General features: G+C 41.6%; 1 protein-coding gene across 2 annotated transcripts in view; it reads left to right on the plus strand.

Moving 5' to 3' along the window:
- mpp7a (MAGUK p55 scaffold protein 7a) overlaps positions 1-15,843 on the plus strand; it is a 120,416-nt gene that overhangs the window by 35,650 nt on the left and 68,923 nt on the right. For both annotated transcript variants that reach the window (XM_066665372.1, XM_066665371.1), the window contains one exon: positions 6,539-6,657. In XM_066665372.1, coding sequence (XP_066521469.1) covers positions 6,539-6,657 — 119 coding nt within the window. The remainder of the gene's footprint in view (positions 1-6,538; positions 6,658-15,843) is intronic.

Consider the following 15,843-nt stretch of genomic DNA (forward strand, 5'->3'; position numbering starts at 1 on the left):
TTTAGACTCGAACAGAAATGGGTTGGACGTTGTTGAGGTAATATTTATCGTAGTTTCTTTCTTATGTTTGGAGAATGTTACTGTGACACAGCCTTTTGTTTTCTGCTGTATATTTAACAAACAGACTCATCTTGTCTGTCCCTATAACGACACAAATACACAGCTTTTTGTTTAACTTTTACATGAAAACGGACACAATCTCCCGATTATTAATTAAAGCTAGAACAACAGGGCGAGGTGTTACTCAAAATAAAAGAGGCTGTGAATTAGTTACAGCACTGTTTTATTAGTCGGACCCTTACAGAAATGTAAGTCAGTAATAAATACCTAGTTCCCAGCGAGGCCCTGTTCCTTTATCAGTATAGAATACAACACGGTGCTTCAGTTTTGTAGCTTTATTTGAACAGAAAATAACAGGATTTCCGTGATTATATTTTCACTATTAGCAACTGACAAGATGAACTAGCTTTATAGTTTATTATTAGTTATTGTTGTAAACAAAGACATTGATATGAAGCACCAAAGCTTTCTCCAGACCTTCCAATGACAAGGATGCGTATTTTGGGCATTTCCTGTTTTTGAAACACCTCTGTGACAATGGTTATGTGGCTAACGACTGTTCGGCAAAACTGGGCTAGCCTAGTTTCCAGGCTCAGAAAGAACGAACTGAATCAAAACACACAAACTCAAGCACTGAGCCCGTCACAACAGATTAGTGAAGGTCAGTAGTTCTCATTCTGCTAAAAAGGGATGTCTGACTGTCCTCTCTTCCCCTCTCGCTCTCTCACTCTCACTCTTGCTCCCTTTCTCCTATTCTTTCATAGGCTTCAGACAGCGGTGAGACCTTTTCTGTGAGTAGCTTGTGAAATCCTGACCCCTGAGGTGGTCTTAAGTGTGCGTGTTTCAGACAGATATACGAGAGTGTAGAGTCAGCCTCTCAGCACCTGCAGCACCCCAACGCACACATCCTGCTGTACTTCTCGCTGAGACAAGTTAATTTTCCTGTGTGTGTGTGTGTTTTATATGCTGTGAACTCTTCAGACTGTCCAAATAAGAGACTCTGCAAGCAGCATTTTACTGTTCTTTTAAGAACTCCAGAATGTGGTCTGAGCTGTAAATCTCTCTCGCGCTCTTTTTGGCCTCTTGTCATCCATTGGCTGATGGGAGTGAAGCCTAACTCCAGCAGGGCCAGACTGGAAGCCAGGCATGGGCGGATTTCCCATTCAGACAGGACAGGCCTCCAGCTGACAACCACACAGTTTTGGCTAAGGGGATATTAAGGCCTCTGCCAGCACTGGACTGGACTGTGAGGCGGTGGATTCTGAAGTGATGGAGCTTTTGAATGAGATGGATTGGTGTTCGTGATCCAAAACTAATCACCTGTCATCAGTTCCTGACCTCCCTTGTGGCTGAGTGCAATTAAATCCTCACAGTAGTTTTCAAACATGAAACGTGTAAACCCTTCCAATAGGAAGAGGCTGTAGGCTGTTTCTGCAACAAAGAACCAAGCCTGAGCCAAGTCTGTAAAAATACCCTTGATTTCACAAGAGGCACTGGTTGAACAGCCATCTGCAAAATGTGTATTTATTTATTTATTTTCCCTCTTCACATACAGATGTGTTCAAAGTTTAGGCACCCTTGTCAAACTATTGATTTAGGATTTGGAAACATGGGATTAAAAAAAAGAGCAGTTCTCAATTTGCGCTGCTGTTAATGTCAAGTGCAGAGTCTTTGGAAGCGAGCTCCGGCTCACTCTCATTTAAAGAAACGGGTGCATGTGTATAAGATGTTTCATTAAGAACCCAGGGAACTTGTGGAAAAGGGGGTGTAACAAGAAAAGATGTTCTAAGTTTTATTTATTTATTTATTTATTAGTTACAGTTCAGTATGCTGAATCAGTGGTCCTCAAACGGTGGTACGGGAAGCAGCGAGAGGTGGTATGCCAGGTGACCTTGAAAAATTTACTGTAATTAAGGAATGAATTAATAACTGAAAATCTGAAGTTTGCATGAGTCAATTTCATATGTTTTCACAGGGTTTTATTAACGTTTTGTGTTAAAACATACTACGTGGGCTACACATACACCTTCTGTAAGGGAAGGTGGTGAAGTGGGGCAGGACAGGTGTTCCCCTGCGGTTTTCCACCAGGTCAGGGAACGTGATCCTCCAGTATTTTGTGAAATCCAGGTAAAGAGCCCAGTTTCAGCTCCTTATTGGACGTAAGCAGTTGCTAGAGAGCGAAGTGAGCAATGTGTAGCTCAGCTGAAGAAAAACATCATTAGAGTCCTAAAACGTTTGTTTATTACTGCGCTTCCATGACCTGATGTAAGCGGCGAGAACTGCTGTAAGAACATAACTGACATTGAATTGACCTCTCTTTTTGCTTCTATTTTTTAGTACACTTTATATAATTTTACCAAAAATACAGTTTTCATAAATGTATTGTCTGTATTTTTTTTAGTAATTTTTTATTGTAAAGTATAATTTTGTGTTAATGTAGATTACAGGTAAAAAGACAACAAAAACATGCAAAAATTAAACCAAGACGGCACGCTGGCGCAGCAGGTAGTGTCGCAGTCACAGAGCTCCAGGGGCTTGGAGGTTGTGGGTTCGATTCCCGCTCCAGGTGACTGGTGTGTTCTCCCTGTGTCTGCGTGGGTTTCCTCTGGGTGACTGTCTGTGAGGAATGTGGTGTGTTCTCTCTGTGTCTGCGTGGGTTTTCTCCGGGTGACTGTCTGTGAGGAATGTGGTGTGTTCTCTCTGTGTCTGCGTGGGTTTCCTCCGGGTGCTCCGGTTTCCTCCCACAGTCCAAAAACACACGTTGGTAGGTGGATTGGCGACTCAATGTCCGTGTGTGTGTGTTGCCCTGTGAAGGACTGGCGCCCCCTCCAGGGTGTATTCCCGCCTTGCGCCCAATGATTCCAGGTAGGTTCTGGACCCACCGCGACCCTGAACTTGATAAGCGCTTACAGATGATGAATAAATTACCTTATGCCCCCCACCTGCCCCCGGACAGAGGAAGAACCAGGGGCGCCTATGTTTCTGTGATAAGACTCAAAGGTGGTACTTGGAGGGTTTGGTTTGATAATGGATGGTACTTAGTTTAACATTTTTGAGAACCACAGTGCTAAATAAAATTGAAGGGAAATGTCATATTTGTTTGCTGTTTTTGGCGGATGTGTAACCATTTTTTCACTTTGAAAACCAGCAGAATATGTAACTTGACCAGGGCTATTTAAACCCATTCATACGGCTGTATAATTCACGTGTGCCTGCCTCTGCCTTTACAGCTGTTGTTGTTGGTCGCGTGTTTTTATTGTTATTGTATAAAGCCTGGTTTGGATGCCCTCTGCCCTTTCTGTTCTAGCAGCATCTGTAATTAGAGCTTTGCTCTTTGCCCAGTGTTGCTGACCCATGCTGCTGTGAATATGGACTCCATGCTACTGGGCTCCTCTCACCAGTCTTTACCACCAAAGCCAGGGGCATTGAAGTCTAGAGAACGCTGTTATTTTCTAGAGTCCTTTGGGAAGTGTGGGCGTGTGAAAGGGAAGAAGCGGCATACATCCACATTCCTCATTGTAAACTCAGACGTTATTGGAATCACAAATGCATTGAGACTGCAGGCTTGTCTGAGGGGATGTGCCTTTACACACTGTTTAGTTTGGTGGGGGTTGATTTATAGCTGCTGTAATTAAGGACAAGAACACTGGAATCTGGAACCTCTCTAACTCTGTATTCCTTGAACTGTTGACCTCTTAACCAATTAAGGGCTTAGTGCTGACTGTTGGTGGAGTAAACTGGCAGTACATGTTCAAAAGGCTTTTAGTTTTTAAATCAGAGTGACACTAGCTAAAGCCTGCTGTACACTATGATTACTGTGGTCTTATACTTTTTACTGCTTGTGGTACTGAACAAGATGCTGCTGCTGCGATCTTTTTTGTCCAACCAAAGATCTGAGGCAATAAATTATTCTTTTTGCTTCAGTCCGAGCCGCTGCCAACATGCTGCATTCTGGCAGTGTCCTGCTGAGAGAAAGTGGACCTAGAACTTTACTGTGTTAGCTGTGTTTGTTCTGGGACACAACTGGTAACAGGTTTCCTCTCATGGTCCAAAAACACACGTTGGTAAGTGGATTGGTGACTCCAGTGTCCATTGGTGTGAGCGTGTTGCCCTGCAAAGGACTGGTGGTGATTCCAGGGCGTGAGTTTGGGTCGGCTCCGGACCCACTGTGGACCTGAACTGGGAAAGCAGTTACAGACAATGAGTGAATGAATGTTTTTGGTTGGAAAAGCACCAGATCTGCTGCTGTGTCTTGTTACATTATTATTATTGAAACCAAGTCATAAACATTGTACTTGAATAAAAAAGGATAATTACTACATGATAAGTTATATATCACTCATACACTAGACTAGTTATGACAAGCTTGGTGTATATTTGGTGGTGTATTAGCCGTTATCACCAGACAGAAAAGCACATACCAGATTTGACGTCTCATGCTAAAAAGTTCACTATTCAAGCTCAAATTGCCAACAAAACATATCACTAACAAACACATCAAGGAAGTGTAACACCATGTTATTACTTATTAGGGTTGGGCGATATGTCCCTAAAATAATATCACAATATTTATTAGTTATTCTCGGCGATATGATAAAATATTTACATTTTTATTCATTCATTCATTCATCCATTTTAGGGTTGTGTTGGGTCAGGATCCGACCTGGAATCACTGGACGCAAAGCATACTTTTAATTCAATATATTTAATGGTTTTATTTATTTTAAGTTTTCTTTTAATACAAATGTAACAATTTAAAACATTCAGAAGAAGTGACAACAAAAAAATGTACATTTATTCATTTTGTTAGCAACAGTAACTTAGCAAGACGCCATTTTGGATTTTCCTCGTCCTCGAGGAGGTGAAACAGATTAGTTGTCTTCCCTTTTCTGTTGTTACAGGCTTCTTTTTTGTTGTAGTTCCACGGTTTATTGTACATCTGATATTCTGTAACCAAACCACCTCCACACGACTGAAATCACTCCCCGTTTTCTGGAGTTAATTCCTCCACCTCGGGGCACTTCCCACCGTACTCCACTGTGCCTTAATGACTCATGTAAAGAGCATATGCCATATTATGGGTAACTGCATGATGTCATTACATAAACGAGTCAGAACATCACAGTTAACATGATATGGATTTATTTTAATTTTCAATATCATTTCAAAAAATTATGACGATACTATTGTGCTAAACATGGCACAGCTGTTTTACTTACTAGTCCAACAAGGAGAAGGCATCTGTCGATCTCAGATCGCTTCCCTGAATAAAGCCCGTCCAATATCAACTCTTGTACGTCTGCTCTCACTCGTAGGAGTTCTCTGTGCTGTGATTATGAAGTTGTTTTGTCTAGTTCTAGGAGAAGCGTCCCTGTGGTTTACCTCTCTGGCTCTGAACTGTACGGCATGCCGTCCTGTGGTTGGCTTTCACCTACTGCACAAATTTAACTTATAACTGTTGAGTGGAGATGTCCTAGACCCACTTTAATGGAGTCAAACGTGGCCATTCTGTAAGTCCAATGCCAGAGCCAGACTCTCTATCACAGACCACATATGCTGTATGTTAGTGTAAGTGCGAGAGCATCAGTGAGCATAGAGAACAGCAGTGAGACATCAGTGAGAACAGTAGCAAGAATGTCAGACCTCGGAGAGAAAGTTGGACAGAATTGGAAACGGCAGCAAGAACATCAAACAGCAGTGAGAACACCAGCACAACGAGAATGTCACAGAGCAGAGAGAACATGAAACGGCAGCGGGAACGTCACGCAGCAGCAAGTACATCAAACAGCAGAGAGCACATCAGACAGGAGTGAGGACGTTAGATACCAATCATAACAGCAGCAATTATACCAGAGAACACCACACAGCCATGTAATGAAACTTTGGGGAATAATTTCACAGCTTCTGTCAGGAGTCCCTGGAATAACAGGAAGGAGACAGACAAAAGCAGGACGTGAGGGTGTAGCCTGGGAGAAGCCGTTGCTCTCTGCCCTCAGGCCCACTCTGTCTCTCATGAGCCCGCCCCTTTCTGAACAGCCCGAGTTAATTAGCGCACATTAGGCGAAGACTGTTGTTGAGCTACAGTTACATACGCAAGTTTGAGGGTTTTTTTAATTGATTTTCTAAATTAAAGTAAGTGAAATTACTTAACTTAAATATGGTGTTTGTTTAAAAGGCCTTTCTGAAGTAACTACTGTTATAAAATCATGGAGAAATCGGCTATAAATTATGGTTTAAATAAAATAAATCGGCGATAAGTGCAGCATGTTCAGGGACGCACACATGTTTGAATACAGCCTTTTACATCAATGTAACATTGGTTTATCATTGAAAAGACCTTCCATATTTGTTTTTTAAGATCTGAATAGGTCAGTCTCCTGCCAGCAGTTTGAGAGAGTGTATCTACTCTCTTGTCATGAATCTGTGTGTGTGTGTGTGTGTGCGCTGATGTAACGGGTTTCCTGTGTTTCCTCCGCAGGTCTGTACGAGCTGTTGTCCGTTTTGCCATCTCAGCTGCAGGCTCATGTGGACAGTGCAGATGACCGTTCCTTTCTGCACGCCATGTTCGGTGAGAGGAGTCTCCACTCACTTGTGAAGGTGAGTGTGTATTGGTGGTGTTTTTATTACATGTGGTTATCAAAGACATTTGGATGCTGGAGGGTTAGACGTCTCCCAAAAGTTCTTAGAGCTTTAGAATGGGTGACAAATCCAGTTTGTGTCCACATCATAAACAGTCATTGTTTTGGAGCAGGCCGTAGCAAATACTGTAAACCTTTGTATCTCCTATATCACATCACATGACATAATAGAAATGATATCTTGTGTTTTTATTTAGAGATAAAGTCTAGTACATGAATGTAACAAACTGCAATACTACACTTGCTTTCCAACATTTTTAAATTGACATTTATTGTGAAGTAATATTGCACTTTCCGTATTTAGGGTTTACAAACACATCAAATTATGATAAATGGACCAGTAAAAGTGGCCCAAAATACGAAATAAATCATCGTACAACCTTAACGTCAATTCCAGCAGGTGTCAGATGTCAGTTTCTAGGAAACTGTGGCTACAACTGACTAAAGCTACCTTTTTAATAACAATTATTGTTGTTTTTTTGGCTGTAGCTTGCACATGGATGGATATGTAGGTGTCATGTAGCCATATGAATGTGTTAACGTCTGTAAAATTGCTGTTGCTAAAAAAGATAGTGTTCTGACACAAGAAATACATGCCTTTCTGCTTCATCTGTTTCATGTGACCAATTACTAGTGACCATCCCAATTGGTGTTTTAGCTGATATTGGTGCCACATATTTATTAATTAATTAATAAATAAATAAACAAACCGTAGCACGTTTAATTATTTAATCTGGAAACCTTCTTTAGTTAAATCTGATGATGTACCTTCACTGGTGTAACACTATAATGCTCAAAGTACAGTTGCAGTGAATACGCACAGACTGAGCAGCTGTGTGTCACGTGAACAGAGCTTGTTTATAAAACCGGTGTGGTTTGTAAACTTGGTGTCATGAGAGCCGGAGTGCCATCAATCATCCCCTCACACCTGCAGCGACATCACTCTGGTGACAGTGGAGAGCAGAGCTGTATTTGTGTGAGGTGTGACACAGGCAGAGGGTAAAAAAGAGGAGAAATCTTGACGTAAATCAACCTCCATTGGTCTCCACTATTGACTTTTAATGTGGATTGAAATGCTCCACTCAACAGCTACATCACAAACAGATAGTGTCAAAATAAAAGTCACTAACACAAACAAAGCAGTAGCACAAAATGCACTTCAAACTGAAAACCTCTCTTCCCAGCCGGCATTTCGCTGTGGCGTAGAGCCCTTCTGACCGCGTAAAACCAGCGCTCTGATCACATCAGGCCTCCAAATGCTCCTCTGGCTGCATTAGTTCTGCATGGAGCTTGTTTGCAGGGTACACTCACATTCTAATGCTAATCAATCAATACAGAGGCTCAATAACTTTGGCTTCCTTGATGTTCACATGAGACTGTGCTCTGGCTGTTTCGTTCAAAATGAATGAATTTAATACATGCGCTTTCATAATCTGTTTTCATTTATTCCACTCCCTTGTGTGGAATTAGGCTTAATGACCCTGTCAGTATGGCTTAAAAAAGGACAAGCTTCCTTTCTCTTTTTTGTTTTGCATAAAAATTGCAACGGGTTTGGGATGGATTTGAAACGAATGCCGTATAAATGTGGAACACTGGAGTCTGACGTTTCAGCAAATAATCATCATTCCCTGTTTCTTTTCTACTGTTTCTGACAGGTAATGGAATCAAATGTCTGTTTCTCTTGTGCAGAACTCATTGATAAAATACATCATTATCCATACTATTTTGCCAAATGTTTGTGGACACCCTGTCTATAGAAATTTCTTTGTTCCAACCCTCTTTGCTTCATTAACAACCTCTGGGAAGGTTTTACACCAGATGGGAGGCTGTATACCCCTCTTGTGTCACTTGGCACAGACATACTGACCTTAGGATAGAGTAGCCCCTTTTATTTCATGCATTTATTAATGTATTGTGTATAATGTATTGTGTACAGTCAGTGAATAGACAGACAGCTATTAACGGTTCTATTTAGAGATGTTTGTGAACTCTCTCTTCTTTCTTTCTCTGTCCCTGTCATTCGGGGCTGCTTTAACACCTGTGGTCTCTTTTAGCGGAGGAAAACATACATAGACTTCTCCAGATAAATGATGGGAAGGCAGTGTCCTCCCAGCTGTGAAACTATGCAGAAATCCAGAAAACAACTATAGTGTTTTCATTCCCAAATGGAACAATCTGTTTCTCTTCATAGCGTTTCTGTGTGTTTGCTTCTGAGGTGTACACTACTTTTTGCTCAATTTCCGCTCACTTTCCCTCTCTTTTTAAAAAGTGCCCCTGTGTTTAAGGGAAGGTGTTCTTGGCACCCGTTTGTGTATCTGCTTTTTGTCACAGCTGCTGGGCTCTACACAGCTTCAGAGCGAAACTGATTGGTGATGTTTATAGTTTTCAGCAGGAAGTAAAATAAGTTGACATGGCAAAGGTGTAGATTCTCTTAATTATCAGCTTAGATCTCTCGTTGCGTTCTTCATTAGAGCTGGTGGGAAGCAAGCAATCTTTGTGCTTGTTTTCACTTTTTACTTGCACACGGTTAATAAGCTGGGGTTCTTTAAGGAACAGGGAAGTAATACTTTGAAATGCGTTTGCCAGTGTGTTCTCAATCTATGCCTTTTTTCACAAAATAGGAAACTGTCTCACTTTTAATATCTAATAATGATTCTATGTTTTATTGTGTATATAAGGTTTGCCAGTCATGACGTGGTGGAGTGGAAGGGGTGTTTGGGAGAATAGTAATAATTATAATTTACAGTGACCTGAAGCTTCTTATAATTTGCCTGTGTTTAATATATGCATGAATCAGAAATACTGTCTAAAAATAACACACTGAACTAATTGGCACTAAATGAACTTACGTAATTAACTAGAAATGTATTCTGTAAAGCAGTAAATGTTTACGATATCTGTGAAGTAATATTTTTATTACTTAAAGTCTAAGGCTAATACAGTGGAATTTGAGTTCCTAACTTGTGTTTATTGATAGTCAGAAAACATGTTATTTCTTACTAATTCAAGGAATAAGGTTTAAAAGACCGTTGGTCCCCCCCCCCCAACGGTGTTCGGAAACTCTAATAGGCGTCTTGCCTGTGACGTAGATGGTGGACAACAACTCTAGAAGCTGCACTTAATTTAATGCAAAATGATGAAAAGGTGTGTTGTTTTTGGCTGCAATCATTCAATGTACAGTGGGACATCTGTGAACAAATGGCCCAAAGATCCCAAAATATCCAGAAAATGGACTAAATTTGTCAACTTTAAACGGGCACTTTGGAAAGGACCATCCGCTCACTCCGTTATCTGTAGCTCATTTCACTGGCGCTTTTCCAACAATATGGGCATGTAAGGACACCAACGAAAGGTGTTCAAGAGCCTCTGTAACATGGAGGTAAACAGGGTAAGGACACTCACTTCGCCTGTTTTAGTTGGTGTTAGTTAACGTTAGCTTGACTCGCTAAACTCGGTGGCTCAGATTATACTCGTCTACGTAGCTGCATTACGGAGGTTTATAGTGTCGGATGAATTCGAGTTCGACTTCGATCACATTTACAAGAATAACGGTACCTCTACATTTGAGTTTAGCTTATTGCTAGGCTATTGTCGTGAATAATGTTGGTTATTTAGCTAGATACTGTCATAACAGTCAGTCATAACGGTGTTTTACCGCGGCGTTGTTCAGCTGTTGTCCACCAGTGACGTCACGGTTGCGTTCAAGAATTTCCGTAGCGAGCTCGGTTTTTCCGTCAATTTAATAAAATTGTCAGTTTTAAAGCAAATTAAGCTGCTATTTTCATTTTAATTCATACTTATATCTGTCAGTAACTACAATAATGAGAAATATTCATGGAGGTCCATTAAGTGGTGCTTAGCCTTTAGGTTTTGCACTGAATATAACCTTTTAATTTATTAAACAAATGAAGTATAAAAGTAACTTCACATCACTTTATAAAGCACAATGCCATCAACAATCTCAGTCTAATACGTATGAATGTAGTTGATGTTCCGAACACAGGACGTTGCACTTGCCCTGTACTCTGCACTATGATTCCTTGGTTCGGATTCATTTTGAGGTCGCCTAGCTATAGAGTTGGCCTGTGCTCAATAAGTGCTCCATGTTACAGTCTTTTCTCCAGCATAAAGTGAGTGTGACAGGCAGGAGAGACAGCGTGGCCGCTGTTCTGTGGCTGCGGTGTGCTGTGTTCCCCATGCAATTACAGCAGGCTTTTATTCCAGAGCTCTTCTGCTCTGATCCTCCGCCAAACTGCCACTCCACACAGCTCCACAGGAAATCCAACACAACCTGCAATTTCCACCTGAGTTAGGTGTGCAAAAGTCCAGTGTGTGTGTGTGTGTGTGTGTGTGTAATAATTGGAAAGATAGATTTGTTTTAATTTGATTCCATTAGATAAGTTCTTCGTTTTTACTGGTCCTTGTACGATCCATTCTTCCGTCCACAAGGAGATCCAGAAGAGGAAATGACTGGGAACCCTTGTGTATATTCATCACAGAACATGTGCGCGCATATTGTAAGTGTTCAGTGCAGTAAAGGTCCTCTATCCTTGCTTGACGTGTAACTGTGAGATTGACGCTTACGGCCTGTGGTTAATGTCTTAATGGCTTCGGCTCTCTGTATTTATTAGTTCAGGACTTCAGGCTCGTTCCAGACTTCCTCTGCCTCTATGAAGAACAGAGCTCACACCTGTGAGTGGTGAGGACTTGTGTAATTGAAAGCTGCTACATTGAGGCAGGCTCCTGATAAGAGAACATGGGAGCAAGGTGGCATCTATGCTATTTTTCTGGCGTCATGATACTGAGAATGTTAACAGTAATTAGGCCTTTTGTTTAATATTATTTGCGTTGTTTTACTATTATTATATCAGTGGTATACAATGGTCTTAATTTCCCAATTGTTTCTGGGGCAATATATTGACCAGTAAAACACCAGTTCAGTGTTATAGGGCTTTAAATTCCCAGTTTTGGGCTGTGTAGCAGTGGAACCATTCTCTTATGGCACGCCATATAATACCTTTATGTACCTTAATGGTGTCTATATTTTTTGATTATACAGCGGAACCTCTACTAACGAACGCCTCTACTAACAAACTTTCCAAGATACAAACCGGGCATTTGAATATTATTTGTCTCCACCAACGAACCATGACATGAACCCGAACCGGCGGTTGGAAATGACCACTGACCCCAATAGGCGAGTCTCCCAGCGCCCAGACTGGAGTGAGCGTTTAAGATTAGCACATTGTAGCTTTAGCAATTTAGCATTAGTGTAAATAGCAGACATTGAAATTCGTGCTAAGTTAAGCCGTATCTACGCTTCGTCTCCCCACATTCACCGCCTACTCTCCGTTATTCCACCCACCCCCACCTCCCGTCATACAGCCAGTGCCTGTGTTACTCCTCCAGCCAGTCGTCACGTCTTCAAGGTAGCGATGTGTAACCACTTACAACTTTATTATTTCTTTTTTATTACGGTTTCCACTGTATTTCTTTTTTATTTTTAGTAACGCTACATGTATGTTTTTTTTTTACTAATTTGAGAGTGTTGTAAACATATATCAGTGCAAAAAGGGTGACTTTCGGGGTGGGGGCTGGAACGCATTAATTGTTTTTCCATTATTTTAAATGAGGGAAATTGACTAGAGAAAGTAACTTTTCTACTTACGAACCAGGTCACGGAACGGATCAAGTTCATAGGTAGAGGTTCCACTATATAGTGTAGCACTGCCACGTGTTTCGTTTGTGAAATCTCAGAACGTCACAGGCCCCAAATCTGTATTATCTTCACATTACTTTACATTAGCCTATTTAACCTCAGTTCTCTTTAACTTTAACTCTGAAACTGCAGCTGTGTGCCTATAATGCTTTACTATTTTAATAATTGACATGCTGAATCCAAAATAAATATCATAAGAAACTCAACCCCCCTGCATTAACGCTCTGTACGTGGTGTGATCCAGAATCAACACGAATGAATACAGTCTCTCGCTCACATCTATATATGCATGATTTAAAGTGTGCATAGAAGTGTCTGAGAGAGATTGGCCTGCCACAGATGAGCGCATGCAGCTTGGCCACGTTTGAGATGATCGTGCTCACTGACGGAGATGGAGTTTCAGACAGAAGCAGCTCATTGCAGGATCATATGTGCTACTCCACTTTATGCCTGTTTAGGGAGATGTACTGGCTGCACTGAGCTGAAACGGCCTGTCCAGCCAGACATTCCAAAAAAAAACCTCTGCCTTTTGCTCATCCTCGTGTCCCAGCGTTCAGTCTGAGGACCGTGTTGGCTCCCCTGCTCTCCCCACTGTTGTTTACAGTCCGGTAGCTTCAGTAAATCTGATGAATTAGTGTTTAATAAATGCCACATGTGCAGTAAATGGCTGTCATGTCTTGTGGTTTATGGGCCGTGAGACTGGATATTAAAAATGTGAATTGCTAAACAGAAGCTAGCGTTAAAGGTGTGTGTGTGTGTGTTTTAACATCTCTATTGTGTCTTAGTGGCTGGTGCTGGGTGTAAATATCACATATTTTCGCCATTTTTCCATAAACTGTCTATTGCCTGATTACAGTGGGGGCCTTATTTGTAACACATTGGTTGTCATTTAATCCTCAAACCCCCTGCTTCCATGGAGTGTTGCACAATGCTCCTTTGAGACATGGCACTCTGTTCTGGAATGTGGCTGCACATCATGTACCACTGTAGAGCTGTGCTTCCCAAATTTTTCTTAAGTGCCCCACTTTTTTTCCAAATGCCACTGAAATTTGTGCAACTTCTTATTGAAAATATCAATATGCATTTAAATCACTTTTACAGGGGAATTACTGCAAGTGACATGCCCTGACCCCCCCCCCCCCAAACCCCTCCCTGACACGCACTGAACACAGTTGAATTGGGCTGCCTCTTCAAGCAGAAAAAGTGGACTGGACCACCCTGCGGTTGGCGATAGTTTTGAGAGTCGCTGTATATTTATTGAATGGTTTTTGGTGCAAACAGACTTTGACTTATTAGAGAAAAAATAAATGTGGAGCAAAAGGTTCTTTAGAGTGATGCCATAGAAGAACCACTTTTGATTCCATAAAGAACCATTTTTGCTAATACATTTAAATGGGTAAAGGACAAAGCTTGTTTTTTCTATGACATTCGTCAAAGGTTTCTTGCACCTTTATTTTTAAGAGTGTAATTTAAGTCATGGAAAATTTGTGCCGTGGAGTAACTACCCCTCGCTCCCCGCGGAGAGAGAGCTGCATGTTTCTGTCTCAAACTATCGCCATAAGAGTGTGACCTCAAAAATACACAATAAAACGGAAAACAGGAAAATCGGTTCAAAACGGAACGCATCTTTCAGTGTCCAAATAGGGGGCGATTCCATTTTTTACAGGACGGTTGGCAACACTAGTTCCAGACCAGTCTTGCTGTCTCCGGTAGCCATTTCACATCCAGCTAATTGTCCAACAGGCTCACCAAAACAATAGCATGACGTAGTTTACCCAGTGGCTCTAAACACTGCTCTGGTGTCGTCATAGTAACACAGCATTCCTATTTCACACTGTGCCACTAGATGTCGCATGAAACTACAACATGCCTCAGAACTATGTCCTGCTCTGCACATAGCTGCAACTCAACGCAGCTCTTTTCGTAGCTAAATACCCTGTATTGAAAAAAAATATAGATATTACTATGTGTATTGTGACACACCTACAGGATGGTAGGTGGATTGGCTGTGTGAAATTGTCCACATGTGAGTATGTGAATGACAGGGTTAGTGTGGTGAAAGACGGCCACCTCATCCAGGGAGTGTTTGTGCCTTGCAACCAGGGATTCCTGATGGGCTTCGGACCCACCGTGAACCCTGAACAAGATGTACCATCGGAGGAAACCCACGCAGACACAGGGAGAACACACCAAACTCCTCCTAGACAGTCACTCTGAGCGGGACTGGAACCCACAACCCCTTTATCCTGGGGCTGGGTGATTGCGACACTACCTGCTGCGCCACCTGCATAAGATGAATGAATGAATGAATGAATGAATTTATACATGGTTTTGTTTAATCATCTGAGCCTGTTTGAAGTTTGTTTCAGGTTTAGCTATAGTGACATTCCAAAAATATATCCAAGAAAAACTGTTAGTAAAATACAGCTGGTGTGTGTTTTGCTCTTATTTTTAGGCTGTTTGACTGTATTTACACATTAGTCATGACTTTATCACAGCGTTTAATACAGGGCACCTTTGTGGGCCTTAAATAGTAACGCTGTGTTGTTTAGAAAATTAGGACAGATGAGGTGATGGATTGTTTGGTGAGTGTAAATGTATATGTGTAAATGTGTGTGCCCTGTCTCTACTCGTACAGAAACGCAGATGTGTGTAAACACATCTGTATGACAGGCATCCGAGTCCAGCAGGGCAGTGTGCTTCCTCTACTGCAGTCTGAGCACAGGGAGGACCGCTGGAGTGTGTGGCTATGGCTGAGGCTGGACGTGATGAGGTGCTGATGGATGGGGGTTCAGTCTGCCCAGTGCTCGGCACTGTGGGGTTACTCTATCCTGCCCCACTGAACCACACAAAGAGCACACACATGAAAGGAGGTTAAAGTGATTTTCAGAACATGGATGTAAACAGACTTCCCATCGCCGTCTGGACTGGACTGACCTGCTCTTTCCTGCTCTCTCGCTTCAAAGCTTTCGTTTGCTTTCATTCCTCTGTGCTTCTTTGGGTTTGCCTTCATCTTTCTCCTAGTGCATTCTTGTTTTCCTTCTTTTTTGCTTGGCTTATTGCTTCATGCGTGCTGCTCTTACTTTTCCTCTTCAGCCTCCGTGCTCTTTGTGATCCCCTTGCTTCTGTAATTTGATGCTCCAGATTAGAGAATGAAGAAGAAAGTCATGCGTTCCTACTCTGTCTGACTTTGGTGGAGGATGATTTCATATACTTTTATAGAATGTTTTTCTAACTGTTGTTTATTCGAAAGCTAACAGGCTTCTTAGGACTCTGACAGTCGTTATTTGAAGCTTTGACTTTGTGCATTGATTTCAATCGTTTTTGTGTTACTTTATTTGACGTAACTGTTTTTGTTTTCTATTTAATTATAGAACCCTGCCACCCTTTAAACAGAAAAAACAGTGCTATAACATTTCTAAGCAT

This window comes from Hoplias malabaricus, chromosome 3, assembly GCF_029633855.1.
Source record: "Hoplias malabaricus isolate fHopMal1 chromosome 3, fHopMal1.hap1, whole genome shotgun sequence".
Taxonomy (NCBI): domain Eukaryota; kingdom Metazoa; phylum Chordata; class Actinopteri; order Characiformes; family Erythrinidae; genus Hoplias; species Hoplias malabaricus.